This window comes from Macaca nemestrina, chromosome 15 (assembly GCF_043159975.1).
Source record: "Macaca nemestrina isolate mMacNem1 chromosome 15, mMacNem.hap1, whole genome shotgun sequence".
Classification (NCBI taxonomy): Eukaryota; Metazoa; Chordata; class Mammalia; order Primates; family Cercopithecidae; genus Macaca; species Macaca nemestrina.
Genome location: NC_092139.1, coordinates 98,265,884 through 98,280,231, shown reverse-complemented (window position 1 = coordinate 98,280,231; position 14,348 = coordinate 98,265,884). Strand labels below are relative to the sequence as shown.

Genomic DNA, 14,348 nt, shown 5'->3' with positions numbered 1-14,348 from the left:
CAACACCTGTTTACCTAAAGAGAAGGCTTCGCAGCAGGGACTGGATGCAGAGATTGAGGCTCAAAGAGGTGAAGAGACTTGCCTGAGGCAACAGAAATATTGAGGAGCAGAGCCTGGAGGGACAACGACCTTTCAATGGGACCCTCCCTCCCCACTGTTATCTTGGTGATCTTCACTCCCAAGGATACTGTGAGAGGAAGAGGCCAGCGTGAGGTCACATCATAAGTAGGAGGGGTCAGGACTCAAACCTGGGCTTTTGTTTTTGAGAGGAAGTTTCGCTCTGCCACCCAGGCTGGAGTGTGATGGCATGATCACAGCTCAATGCAACCTCTGCCTCCTGGGTTCAAGCACTTCTTCTGCCTCAGCCTCCCGAGTAGCTGGGATTACAGGCACATGCCACCACACCTGGCTAATTTTTGTATTTTTAGTACAGATGGGGTTTCACCGTGTTGGCCAGGCTGGTCCTGAACTCCTGACTTCAGGTGATCCGCCCCCCTCGGCCTCCCAAAGTGCTGGAATTACAGGCGTGAGCCACCACATCCTGCCAAACCCAAGCTTTTTGACTCGCAATCCAGTGCTCTCTGTGCCCACTACTGGGAGGGGTGATAGGGATGGCTTTGGCTGTGGCCTTGAGGGAATCACCTCAATGTCTAATGGTCCTGAATCTGGTGACAAATCAGCTCCCAGGTCACACACAACCCCAGTCACCTGTCCCCACAACCACCAGGGGCAGGCTTTAATCTGACGTGAGGCTCACTCATTAGCCAAGCATCCCACAAGGCCTAGAAATGAGGGTGGTACAGGGAGGTCCCTACTATGGCAGTGGGTGCCTGTTGGATGGGAAAAGGTCCTGAGTCACCAAGGAGGATTTGACCACAGCCATCCATCCCTCCATCCTGCCTGGCAAAGCCTGAGAGTGGAGGCCAGAGGTATTCAAGCTGCTCAGAGACTGGGCTGGGCCAGTGGCATCTCTGAGTCAGAGGGTGGGTGATGAGTGACTCAGCCCAGGCCCACTTCCCCTTCTGTAAGGCAGCCTGGGCGGAGCCTGGGGCCAGGAAACCCCACACCGGTCCTCCTAGGCCTTCTCTACCCCCCCCAACCCCCTACCTCCCACCCCGCGGTGGGCTGGCCCTTAACTCAGCCCTGCCTAGCACTGGCTGGCACTGTGGTCCCTTACGAATTCTGGTTACTGAATCTGAATGATTCCTCCCTGAATCTCAGTCTCCCCAGACCACAGCCCCAGCCTGGTCTAGCTCCTGCTGCTCACACAAATGGGAGACATTTTGCAGATGGTTTCCAGAAAGGTTGGGTGACTACCCCAAGACAGAAGCAGAGCCAGTTGGTGCCGTCACCTCCTTCCTCACTCCTGGCCCTGCTCAGCGCTCCTCATTCAAACCCTCTCCAAGGGGATCATCAGTTCCATTTTGCAGATCTGGAAGCTGAGGCCTAGGGAGGGGAGGCTCTCAGTCAGGTGGGCAGAGCAGGATTAGGTCCCAGGTGTTCTCACTCCAGCCTGGGTCCTTATCATCTTTAACAGGTGGTCTCCAGGAAAGGTAGCTGGGTGGGGAGAGTTAAGTGTTACAAGTCCAAGGAAAGGCTCAGAGGTAAATAACAAAGCTGACACTGGCTGGTGGGTCAGGGAGCTCTGGGGGTTGGGACTCCTGTCTTAGGTTCCCTACATGGGAGCCCTGCTCTCCTGCACCCCTGCAAGCCTCCTGAGCATAGTCCCTTGTCAAGCCCCTCATCAGCCCTTCTTTTTTTTTTTTTTTTCAAAGAGATACTGTCTTGCTCTGTCACCCAGGCTGGAGTGCAGTAGCATGATCATAGTGCACTGCAGCCTCCAACGCCTGGCCTCAAGTGACTGGATTTTTCTTTTCTTCTTTTTTTCTTTTCTTTTTTTTTGAGACGGAGTTTCGGTCTTGTTGGCCAAGCTGGAGTGCAATGGCGTGATCTTGGCTCACTGCAACCTCCGTCTCCTGGGTTCCAGCATTTCTCTTGCCTCAGGCACATGCCAGCAGGCCCGGCTAATTTTTTGTATTTTCAGTACAGATGGGGTTTCACCATGTTGGCCAGGCTGGTCTCGAACCCCTGACGTCAGGTGATCTGCCCACCTTGGCCTCCCAAAGTGCTGGGATTACAGATGTGAACCATCGCGCCAGGCCTGGATTTCTCTTTTTTTTTTTTTTTTTTTTTTTTGAGACGGAGTCTCACTGTGTCCCCCAGGCTGGAGTACAGTGGCGCAATCTCAGCTCACTGAGAGCTTCGCCTCCCGGGTTCACGCCATTCTCCTGCCTCAGCCTCCTGAGTAGCTGGGACTACAGGCGCCCACTACCGCGCCCGGCTAATTTTTTATATTTTTAGTAGAGACGGGGTTTCACCGTGGTGTCGATCTCCTGACCTTATGATCCGCCCGCCTCGGCCTCCCAAAGTGCTGGGATTATAGGCGTGAGCCACCGCGCCTGGCCTGGATTTCTCTTTTTAAAAAGAGTTGCGGGCCGGGCGCGGTGGCTCAAGCCTGTAATCCCAGCACTTTGGGAGGCCGAGACGGGCGGATCACAAGGTCAGAAGATCGAGACCATCCTGGCTAACACGGTGAAACCCCGTCTCTACTAAAAAATACAAAAACCTAGCCGGGCGAGGTGGCGGGCACCTGTAGTCCCAGCTACTCAGAAGGCTGAGGCAGGAGAATGGCGTGAACCCGGGAGGCGGAGCTTGCAGTGAGCTGAGATCCGGCCACTGCACTCCAGGCTGGGCAACAAAGCAAGACTCTGTCTCAACAACAAAAAAATAAAATAAAATAAAAATAATAAAATAAAAAAAATAAAAAGAGTTGCATGTTTGGGTTTTCTCCTCCAGGCAAGGGTTTAAGCCATGAGAAGGGAGGAGGTTGTTGTAGGAATGGGGGACTGAACAGAGGGAACAGCATGTGCAAAGGCTTCATTGAGCAGGCCTGGTATCACAGGGAACCAAAAGAAGTCAGTGAGGCTGGAAGACAGAGCCCAGGGGAAGGGAGATGAGCTGGGTGAGGCTGCAGGTGCCACGTCCTGAGGGACTAGGGGTCTGGGGTAGGAAATTCTGACTTTGTCCCAGGAGCAGTGAGGAGCATCAGAATGTACATGTTTTAGTGAGATCCCTCTGGGTGAAGGGTGCTGTGTGTAAGATGGAGTAGAGGGGCCAGGGCAGAGCAAGGGGGAGGCCACTGCCACTGTCCAGAAGATGGGCAATGGTGGCCTGGCCAGTGGAGGGATTTGAGGGAATGTCACTGGGCTCGGGGTGGGGGGCCAGACAGACCTCGATGGGTAAGGGTAAGAGAGGATGTCCTAGTTTCTGTGTGGGAAGGCTCCCACTCTCCCTATATCCCCTCTGTACCCCCAACAAATGACACAGGCATACAAGCAAAAATAGTGTATTTGAGGATGGATGACCCAAAATTGGGGGGCCCAGGGGTGAGGCCACAGCAGCTGCCTGCAGTTGGCATAGACTACCCCAACTCCCTAGGGGAGCCCAGCAGCCTAGAAGCCCCCCTGCTGGGCCTCCTAGCTGCCTCCCCTCCAAGAGGAAGGATTGTGTAACCGCCAAGAATCATCATCATCGTCATCGTTAACACGTTGAGGTCTTCAAAGTCTGGCCAGCAATTTTTGGCATCATAGTTGATATTAATCATAATGACTCTGACAAGCACAGGGACTGTGCCAGGCTTGGACGCATCATCCAGTGGTGAGCAGAGTCTGTGGCAGGGGTGAGGCAGGCAGGGATAGGAGGCAGGTCTCCCTGGGAGTCCCCATTCCAACCTCCAAGCCAGCCCTTCCAGAAAGCTCCCCCAACAGACGTCACTGCCTGTTCTCCAGTTTTTTGTTTGTTTGTTTGTTTTTGAGACAGGGTCTCACTCTGTCTCGCAGGCTGGAGTGCAGTGGCATGCGATCTTGGCTCACTGCAGCCTTGATCTCCAGGGCTCAAGTGATCCTCCCACCTCAGCCTCCCATGTAGCTGGGACTATAGGCGCACGCCACCATGCCCAGCTAATTTTTGTATTTTTAGTAGAGACGAGGTTTTTGCCATGTTAGCCAGGCTGGTCTCAAACTCCTGGTCTCAGATGACCCACCCATCTCGGCCTCTGGAAGTGCTGGGATTATAGGCATGAGCCACCATGCCCAGCCCTGTTTTCCATTCTTCCTATGGCCATGGCTGAGGGTTGGATTCAGGCCAGGGCCATCCCAGGTGGCTCCTGAGATCCCCTAGGTCTCAAAGACCCTTGCTGGGCTGGTCCCTCCGCCACAGCCCCCGACGGGCAGCCCAGGAGGCCACAAACTCGCAGTTGTGGTAAAGGAACATTCCTGAAAGAGTGAGTGCGATGCCCACGTAGCTGAGGGCACTGAGGCGGCTGCCAAACAAGAGCCGGGACAGGACGAGGTTGCCCACTACGGTGAGGTTGCCCAGGACGTGGACGGTGAGGGCAGAGGTGAGGGCCAGCAGGGAGAAGCTGGCCAGGTTATAGAGAACAGACAGGAGGCAGCTGAGCAGGATGCAGGCCCAGAGGCGAGAGTCACCAGCAGCGGGCGGTGGGGTGACGCCAGCCTCCAGCACCAGGGCTGCACCCGCCAGCAGGCAGAAGCTGGGCAGCGAGGTGGCGTAGAGCAGGGTCACCGCGTCCAGCCTGTCCTCCTGCAGCAGGGCACCTGCAACAGGACAACCACCATGAGCACTCAGGGGGACACAACCCCCTCCAGCCACCCCACTATGACCCCTATGGCCGATCCGCTAAGAAGTCTACCCGGACCCCTCAGGCAGGGCGAGTGGCTCCTGATCTGAAACGTGACAGTCAAGAGTTGGAGTCAGACCACCTGCGTTTGTGACCTGTGTTCACCCCTGACTAGCTGTGACCTGGGCTTATGAGAGGCGCTTAACCTCTGTAAGCCTGAGTTTCCTCCCCCGGAGAGTTGGGTAATAATCAAACCTAATCATGGGGTTGTTGTAAACATTTTAAAGGACAGCATACGTAAAGCTCTTAAATGGGAAATGCTCAGTAAATATAAAAAACTAAACTAAAATAAATAAGTCTGTTATCAGCCACTTCAAACCGCCTCCCACGAGCTGAAACAATGATCTGCTTGGGATATCTAAATGATCAATAAGTATGAAGACTAATGGCTGAAAAAAAATTACAAAGGCCGGGTGTGGTGGCTCATGCCTGTAATCCCAGCACTTTGGGAGGGCAGATCGCTTGAGTCCAGGAGTCTGAGACCCGCCTAGGCAATGTGATAAAACCCCATCTCTACACAGTACAAAATATTAGCCGGGAGTGGTGGCACATGCCTGTAGTCCCAGCTACTCAGGAGGCTGAGGCAGGAGAATCTTGAGCTCAGGAGGTGGAGGTTGCAGTGAGCCAAGATCACATCATTGCACTCCAGCCTGGGCAACAGAGTGAGACCCTGTCTCAAAAAAAACCAAAAAATCGACCAGGTGCAGTGGCTTGTGCCTGTAATCCCAGCACTTTGAGAGGCTGAGGCAGGAGGATCACCTGAGCCCAGAGGAAGGCTATAGTGAGCTATGGTGATGCTACTGCAGTCTACTTCAGTGACCAGAGCAAGACCCTGTCTCTAAAATATAAAAATAAATCTTCAGGGGCTGCCCTGGCCCTGAAGGTCCTAGGTTCTTTTTTTTTTTTTTTTTTTTTCCTGAGACAGAGTCTTGCTCTGTTGCCCAGGCTGGAGTGTGGTAGCATGATCTCGGCTTGCTGCAACCTCTGCCTCCCGGGTTCAAGTGATTCTCTTGCCTCAGCCTCCCAAGTAGCTGGGATCACAGGCACGCACCACCACACCTGGTTAATTTTTGTATTTTTAGTAGAGATGGGGTTTTGCCATGTTGGCCAGGCTGGTCTTGAACTCCTGACTTCAGGTGATCCTCCCACCTCATCCTCCCAAAGTGCTGGGATTACAGGCGTGAGCCAGCGCACCTAGCCCAAGGTTCTTAACCCAGCTTCGAAGACTGCATCAACTGGCCCCAACCACCCGGGCCACAGCCCTTATTACTCCCACACTGCAGTTCCAGCCACCATGAAAGGGCAGGCCAGCAGAGGGTCCCAGCTCTGCCACTTACTAGCTACATGGGGGCCTTTGCATTAAAAAATAAGAATTTATAAAAGAAAATAATAAATTGGGTCAAAAGGGTGACCCATTCATTGCTTCATTCACTTATGACCACTGGAGTGACAAGGGAACAAAAGGTCATTGTGGGATCTTGGCTCTCACTCACTGTTTATAACTGATAATCAGCAATTTTTTTTTTTTTTCCTGCTAATACTGGGGCTTGTCAAGATGAATCCAGGACTAAGAGGAAACCTTTTCACTTTGTAAGGGAAGAGAGGATCTTGCTGCTTTGCCTATGTCTGACTGTATATCTGTGTGTACCTGCGTGTACACGTGCCACCATCAGCCAATTCAAAAAGGGGTGCCCAGATGAAATGACATTATTATTATTATTATTAGAGACAGGGTCTGGTTCTGTTGCCCAGGCTGGAGTGTAGTGGCACGATGTCAGTTTACTACAACCTCTGCCTTCCGAGCTCAAGCGATCCTCCTGCCTCAGCCTCCCAAGTAGCTGGGGCTACAGGCATGCACCATCACCCCTGAAAATTTTTTGTAGAGATGGGGTTTCATCATCTGGTTCACCCAGGCTGGTCTCAAACTCCTAGACTCAAGCAATCTGCTCAGCCTGGCCTCCCAAAGTGCTGGGATTACAGGTGTGAATCATTGCGCCTGGCTGAAATGACATTATTTGCATGAGGGCAAGGATGGCATGGGGCCTTCGCCAAGTTAGTGGAGAGAGATGAGTAGTCGACACAGGTCCCCTCCCGGGCCTCTGCGAGCCTCTATGCATTTTCTGACACACACTTTCCAAAAAGCCACAGAGATGCTTACTCATAGGCTATGCTTAGAATAGGAAATGTTATTTCTCTCTCAATTTCATTCTGATGTTTTAGCTTTGTTCTCTAGGCAACAAACAGTCCCTCTGGCTGAAACGTTTCTAGAAATGAACAGATAATCAGAATGCCTCCTGCTCGCAGGCTCGAAAGTTAACACTGTTATGAGCTGCCTGTGGCTTCCACATTAAATGTCCCATCACAGGAAGGCATGTGGGTTTCCAGGTGAACTTCACCTTTGGCAAATTTCACCCTCTGCAAGGCAGCCAGGCAGGAAGGTCCTAACCTTCCCACCCATCTCCTCGCACCCATTGTACATCCCACCCACTCCTCCACCTCCCCTTCCTGCAGCCCAGGGAAAGGGCGGCGAGTCGCTGTCAGAGGCGGCAACTGACTTCTACCTGGGGACCCCAAAGTGTCAGCCTGTTTGTCCTGCCTCATTGTCACTTCTCCTTCTAGTGGAACATGCCCAGGTTTCTGCCACAGGTAACAGCTGACCCTTCTCTAAACCCTGTCTGCTTGCTATTGGCTTGTCCCTTTTGCTCTTTCACGGGCGGTGTGACACTGTCTCTCTGCATACCTCAGTCTCCTTGTGAGTAGTGTGGTTCAGGTAGCAACATCTCCCTCACATGTGACGTGCTGAACACGGGGCCTGATGCCCTGTGTGATGCCGTTGATGCCAGCTCACCCCGGCAGCTGGCATGATCCCCACACCCTGCTCCTGCTGGCTGACACCCCGTGCCCTGGGACAGCCTGTTTCCCATTCCCAGATCACCCTTTCCTCCTCCATCAGTATGAAGAGCTGGGCATGGTATGGGCACTTAGGGAGGCCCCAACAAATGTTTGCTCTCATGGTTACATTATTGTCATCCTCACTGCATGCCTCTTCCCCTAGGCAGCCTTCTCAGGGCTCCCCAGGAAGAAGCAACCGCTCCCCAACACCTGTGACCACCTTGACTCTAGAACTTCTCTTTTGTCATTGTGATCTCTATATCTGAGTGCATCTCCCCCATCACACACAGCCTGAGAGCTCAGAGGACAGGGGTTGAGTCCGCCTGCTCTGTGATGTGGGGCGGGGTTGGGGGGGTCCAGCTAAGAGCAAGCTCAGCAGGCTGGCGCCCCACTTCCCACCCTTTCTGTGGGTAGGAAGACGGCACTCTCCTCGTGCAGGCCCCCTGGGCCTACAACTGGCCCAGGAAGGAGGGAAGCCGCTGGCCCTGCCGGCAGCTGTCTGGGCTCTCCTCTTTCTGGATACTTTTTTTTTTTTTTTTTTTTTGAGATAGAGTCTCGCTCTGTCACCCAGGCTGGAGTGCAGTAGTTCGATCTCGAGCTCACTGCAAGCTCCGCCTCCCGGGTTCACGCCATTCTCCTGCCTCAGCCTCCTGAGTAGCTGGGACTACAGGCACCCGCCACCACACCTGGCTAATTTTTTGTATTTTTTAGTAGAGACGGGGTTTCACCATGTTAGCCAGGATGGTCTCGATCTCCTGACCTTGTGATCCGCCTCAGCCTCCCAAAGTGCTGGGATTACAGGCGTGACCCACTGCGCCTGACTTTTTTTTTTTTTTTTTTTTGAGATGGAGTCTCAGTCTGTCACGCAGGCTAGAGTGCAGTGGTGTGATATCTCGGCTCACTGCAACCTCCACCTCCCCAGTTCAAGAGATTCTCCTACCTCAGCCTCCTGAGTAGCTGGGATTACAGGCATGCACCAGCATGCCCAGCTAATTTTGTTGTATTTTTAGTGGAGACGGGGTTTCACCATGCTGGCCAGGCTGGTCTCAAACTCCTGACCTCAAGTGATCTGCCTGCCTTGGCCTCCCAAAGTGCTGGGATTATAGGCGTGAGCCACCATGCCCAGCCTTCTTTCTGGATACTTGCCCTCTGCTCCCACAGACTCTGCTCTCAGGAATGGAGCTGGCATCAGCCATGTACACTTGAGTCTGAATCTGGCCCTGGTGCCTCTCCAGGAGCCTCTTGCTGTAGAAACCTCCTTTTGTTCAAAACCTATTTCAGGCCGGGTGTGGTGGCTCATGCCCGTAATCCCAGCACTTTAGGCTGAGGTGGGTAAATCACTTGAGTCTAGGAGTTGGAGACCAGCCTGGGCAACACGATGAAACCCCATTTCTACAAAAAATACAAAAATTAGCTTGGCATGGAGGTGCGCCTATAGTCCCAGCTACTTGGGAGGCTGAGGTGGGAGGATTGCCGGAAGCTGGGAAATTGAGGCTGCAGTGAGCCACTGTGCTCCAGCCTGGATGACAGAGCAAGACCCTCTCATAAACAAACAAATGAGCAAAAAAAAAAACCTATCTCAGGCCCTGGCTCAAGTCTGTTCCTCCCCATCTCTGCAGGGCTCCCATCTCTGTTAGTGGGGCCTCCAGCCCTCTAAACTCCCTCCTGAACCATACAGCCCAACCATTCTATGAGATCGGCTCGCCTGTCAGAGCCATCAATAAATCTATCCATCTGGGCATGTTGGCTCACACCTGTAATTCCAGCACTTTGGGAGGCCCGGAGGGAAGATCATTTGAGGCCAAGGGTTCGAGACCGCCTGGGCAACATAGTGAGCCCCTGTTTCTACAAAAAAAAAAAAAATTAGCCAGGTATGGTGGCATAAGTCTGTAGTCTTAGCTACTCAGGAGGCTGAGGCACAAGAATTGCTTGAACCCAGGAGGCAGAGGTTGCAGTGAGCCGAGATTGCGCCACGGCACTCCAGCCTGGGCGACAGAGATTGTCTCAAAAAAAAAATAATAAAATAAAATTTAAAAATTATAATTTACAAAGTATGTACCCTCTGCCAGGCCCCGGGGCTAGGTTCCAGGAACACAGAGTTGCCCAAATCTGTCTGGCAGACAGCAGACATGTAACCAGGTGGCGATCATACATGGCATTTGGAGCCATGATGGGGTGAGCAGAGGGTGCTTCAGGAGCCTAGAGCAAGGACCCGACCTCCCCAGGGGTCAGGGAGTTAAGACTGGGGAGGGAGGGAAAGAAGGAGCTGGCAGGAGTCAAGATGCAGCCCGATGCCAGGCACATGCCACTCCATGCCCAAGTGCCTGAGGCCTGGCCAGCCATAACCCCTCTTGAAGGTTGGGGCTGCCTGGGTCCCAGCGTGAGGAGCACTGACTGTTTCTCAGCAGGGGCAGCACAGGCCTTGAGGTTAGGACCTTCGCAGCACTGTGTCCTGCATGGGGGGGCCCATAGGTCAGGTTTCCCAGTGCAGACTCAAGCCCAGAGCTCATGCCTGTGCTCAGCCTCCAGCTATCATGTAACCTGAGGGCAAAAAATAGAACTGGGTTTTGGCCCTGCCTCGGGGCCAGGGAGGATAGAGACAGGGCCTCTGTGTCCCAGCTCTGAATATGCCAGGGCAGGGCTGAACTCTGACTTCAATCTTCCCTGGCTGCGGGCTGCCATCAACCCCAGCCCAGCATTCTTGGAGTGCCCACTTCCTTCTCCCAGGCCTGGGTCACAGGATCTCAGGGCAGGAAGGGAGAGCAAGAGGCCCCTTGGACTCCATCAACTCCAACTCTCCTCCACTGACAGATGAGGAAAGTGAGGCCCAGATAAAATCCTGATCTGTCCAAGGTTGCCCAGCAAATATGAGCAAAGGTATGGTTGGAACCCAGACCTCCCCACTCTGAGTGGGCGCCCTGGCCTCCCCTATATCTCCTTGAGTTGAGGCAGAGAAAGGGTAGAGGCTGCGACTCAGATGCTCCTCAGTAGGAAAGGCGGGAAGCCAGCCCTCAGGCAGAATGATCTAGCGGGTCTGGGCCTGGAACCTCTACCCTAAACTGCCCAGAGCCCTGCTGCAGTCACACAGACCATGCTTCACGTCATTAGGGACCCTGTGACCTCTGTGTAAATCATGAACTTCTTTCTTTCTTTGTTCTTTGTTCTTTTTTTTTTTTTTGAGACGGAGTCCCCCTCTGTCCCTAGGCTGGAGTGCAGTGGCGTGATCTCGGCTCACTGCAACCTCTGCCTCCTGGGTTCAAGGGATTCTCCTGCCTCAGCTTCCCAAGTAGCAGGGATTACAGGCACGCACTGCCACGCCCAGCTAATTTTTGTATTTTTAGTAGAGATAGGGTTTCACCACATTGGCCAGGATGGTCTTGATCTCCTGACTTCATGATCTTCCCACCTCGGCCTCCCAAAGTGCTGGGATTACAGGTGTGCGCCACTGCGCTGGGCCGAACTTCTTTCTTTTTTTTGAGACAGAGTCTCGTTCTGTCACCCAGGCTGGAGTGCAGTGGCATGATCTCGGCTCACTGCAACCTCCTTCTCCGGAGTTCAAGCAATTCTTATGCCTCAGCCTCCCCAGTACTTGGGATTACAGGTGCACGCCACCAGGCCCAGCTGGTTTTTTTGTTTTGTTTTGTTTTGTTTTTTTTTTTTTTTAGACAGAGTTTCGCTCTTGTTACCCAGGCTGGAGTGCAATAGCGTGATCTCGGCTCACTGCAACTTCTGCCTCCTGGGTTCAAGTGATTCTCTCGCCTCAGCCTCCTGAGTAGCTGGGATTACAGGCACCCACAATCATGCTCAGCTAATTTTTGTATTTTCAGTAGAGACTGGGTTTCCTCATGTTGGCCAGGCTGGTCTCAAACTCCTGACCTCAGGTGATCCACCAGCCTTGGCCTCCCAAAGTGCTGGGATTACAGCTGTGAGCCACCACGCCCAGCCCAGTTTTTTTTTTTTTTGAGATGGAGTCTCACTCGTCATCTAGGCTGGAGTGCAGTAGGGTGATCTTGGCTCCCTGCAACCTCTGCCGCCCGGGTTCAAGCTATTCTCCTGCCTCAGCCTCCCAAGTAGCTGGGATTACAGGCGCCTGCCATGGCACCCGGTTAATTTTTTTGTATTTTTAGTAGAGATGGGGTTTCACCATCTTGGTCAGGCTGTTCTTGAACTCCTGACCTCATGATCCACCCATCTCAGCCTCCCAAAGTGCTGGAATTACAGGCGTGAGCCACCGCACCTGGCCCCAATTTTTGTATTTTTAATAAATACAGGGTTTCACCATGTTGGCCAGGCTGGTCTTGAGCTCCTGGCCTCAAGAGTCCTCCCGCCTCAGCCTCCCAAAGTGCTGGGATTACAGGCATGAGACACCATGCCCGGCCTGTCAAATCATGAACTTCTCTGGGTCTTAGTTCCATCATCTGTAAAATGGGGATAATGTTGGTGGTTGCCATGAGAACTCAAGGTCAACACCCAGCACCAAGCCTGTCACACTGTAGCTCCCAGTAAACATCAGCCCTCCCCAGACTTAGGCCTGAACCCTGACCTTCCAAATCCCAGCTCAAGGCTTTACCTCCTTTTCTCTCCCTGGCCCATGCTTTCTGGCTTTCCTCTGGGTCTAAAGCCTTAGGCCACATCTCTTGTAAGGATGGAGTCCTCCTATCTGGGTTCAGATCTTGCCTCTGTTGCTCACTGGCCACATGGCCCAGAGCAAGCCTCTTCATCTATCAAATGGGAACAAAACAGTGAGATAAAGGGCTAGTCAAAGCATAGATCACTGGCTATCACTAAATACCGGTTTGTAATTCCAGAACTTCAGGAGGCTGAGGTAGGAGGATCACTGAGGCCAGGAGTTCAAGACCCACCTGGGCAACATAGCAAGACCCTGTGTATACAAAAAAAAAAAAAAGCTGGCCTGGTGCAGTGACTCACTCACTAATCCTAGCACCTTGGGAGGTCGGGAGTTCAAGACCACCCTGGCCAACATGGTAAAACGCCTTCTCTAATAAAAATACAAAAATTATCTTAGCATGGTGGTGGACACCTGTAGTCCCACTTACTTGGGAGGTGGGGAAGAATCGCTTGAACTCGGGATGCAGAGGCTGTAGTGAGCTGAGATCTCACCACTGCACTCCAGCCTGGGCGACAGAGCCAGACCCTGTCTAAATAAGTAAATAAATAAACACGAGTTGGGCCTCCAGAGCCTGAGTTTGGGGCCTGGAACTCACTGAGCTGTTGGCCCTCTCTGAGCCTCAGTTCTGCTTCCTCCACAGCCATGAACCTCAGTTTCCTCATCTGTAAAATGGGACAACAGTCATATCCCTCACAGGGCCATCCAGGCCACACACCCACCCGGATCCCCACCTTCTCAGTTGGCCACCCAGGCACTTACTTTGCTGAACCGACTTGAGTCCGCGGAGGCAGGTGGCTGCCAGCAGGAAGCCACAGCCAGTGGGGGGTGTCCGGAACTCTCCAGCCAGGCTGCAGGCGGCCCCCAGGCAGAGCGGACCCATGGCCGCCAACTGCAGCGGGTGGTGGCGGCGGCCCAGCAGCAGTGCCGACAGGGCCAGGGTGAACAGAGGCGTCGTGGTAGTGACTAGTTGTGCCAGGTCCAAGGGCACAGCCCTTAGGCCCACGTTGCCACAGGCCATGGAAGTGCCGAAGGTGAGGCTGAGCAGTAGGACTCGGCAGCGAGTGCCGCCTGGCATGGGGCGCCGTGCCCCCCGGTGGCATGCCAGGGCTGCCACCAGCATGTGCAGCGCGGACAGCAGCAGGGGCCGCCCAAAGCCGTGCACTGTGAAGATCCACTTGTTGAGGCTTGACATGCTGGCTCCGGCCAGCAGCCACACCAGTGCTGCCATGGCCACCCGGGCCCGGCCAGGCTGCCGGAGGGCCTGAGGGCTGCCAGGGGGCCACTCGGGGGGCCCAGCCGCCCGAGCACCACCAGCTGCTGCTGCTACTTCGGTTGAGGTCATCCTGCCATCATGGTGCTCCGGTGGGCAGCGGCACATCCGCACCAGTGGGGCTAGGGCAGGAGGTAGGCTCCCCAGTGACCACCTCTGGGCCACCAGAGATCTCCGCTTGGGGCCAGGCTAGATCCTGGTTCCTCCGACCCCGTGTCCCGTTTCAGACAGGTGAGAACACTGCTTACTTGTGCCAGGCCTGTGCCAGCGATGTCTAGGAGCTAAGCTGTATTTCCAACTCAGACAGGGTAGAGCCAAGGTCGCGACTGCTAGGATGCCAGGGTCTCCGATGCTCAAGCGTGGGCTCCAGGCACCTCTGCCCGTGCCAGGTGGTCTCCACTCGCCTCCTCGCCTAGTGCCCACGCTATGCTTTTAGATGAAATCCTCGTTCCTTTTTTCTCTTCGGTCCCCAGGTCATTAGGGTGCGCGCAGATCCAGACCCTGGGAACTCCTGCGTGCTCTGGCCGTGACCAGGTCTGGCAGGGGGGCGATCCGGGCTCCGCGCCTGGTGGTGCCCGGCCTGGGGGGTCGCGGGCTCGCTGTCTCCCACACTGCCCGGGCAGTGAGCTGACACCACGGCCCGTGCTCCGGCCGGTGCCTGGCGGCGAGCTAGGCGCGGTTCCAGCAGGGCCTGCGCTCCAACTCCTGCTCTCGGAGGCTTTGCGGCTCTGGCTGCGGCTGTGACTCCGGCTGTGGCTCCTGCTGCGACTCACGCCCGGCTCCAGCTCAGGCCCGGC

At 54.3% G+C, this 14,348-nt stretch overlaps 1 protein-coding gene across 1 annotated transcript; it reads right to left on the bottom strand.

Moving 5' to 3' along the window:
• Positions 1–3,390: 3,390 nt before the first annotated feature.
• On the bottom strand, positions 3,391–14,348 carry LOC105487225 (solute carrier family 35 member E4). The gene is made up of 2 exons (XM_011750602.3): positions 13,041–14,348; positions 3,391–4,676 (listed from the first exon to the last, which is right to left on the bottom strand). Exons 1-2 carry the CDS (start codon positions 13,657–13,659, stop codon positions 4,243–4,245), a joined length of 1,053 nt encoding a protein of 350 aa, XP_011748904.2. The 5' UTR covers positions 13,660–14,348; the 3' UTR covers positions 3,391–4,242.

Bases quoted from the DNA above. Each gene is read 5' to 3' on its own strand.
- LOC105487225 (XM_011750602.3), bottom strand. From the start codon at position 13,659: ATGTGCCGCTGCCCACCGGAGCACCATGATGGCAGGATGACCTCAACC. The intron at 4,677-13,040 runs GTAAGTGCCTGG...GTCCTGTTGCAG, and splicing joins ACTCAAGTCGGTTCAGCAAA to GTGCCCTGCTGCAGGAGGAC.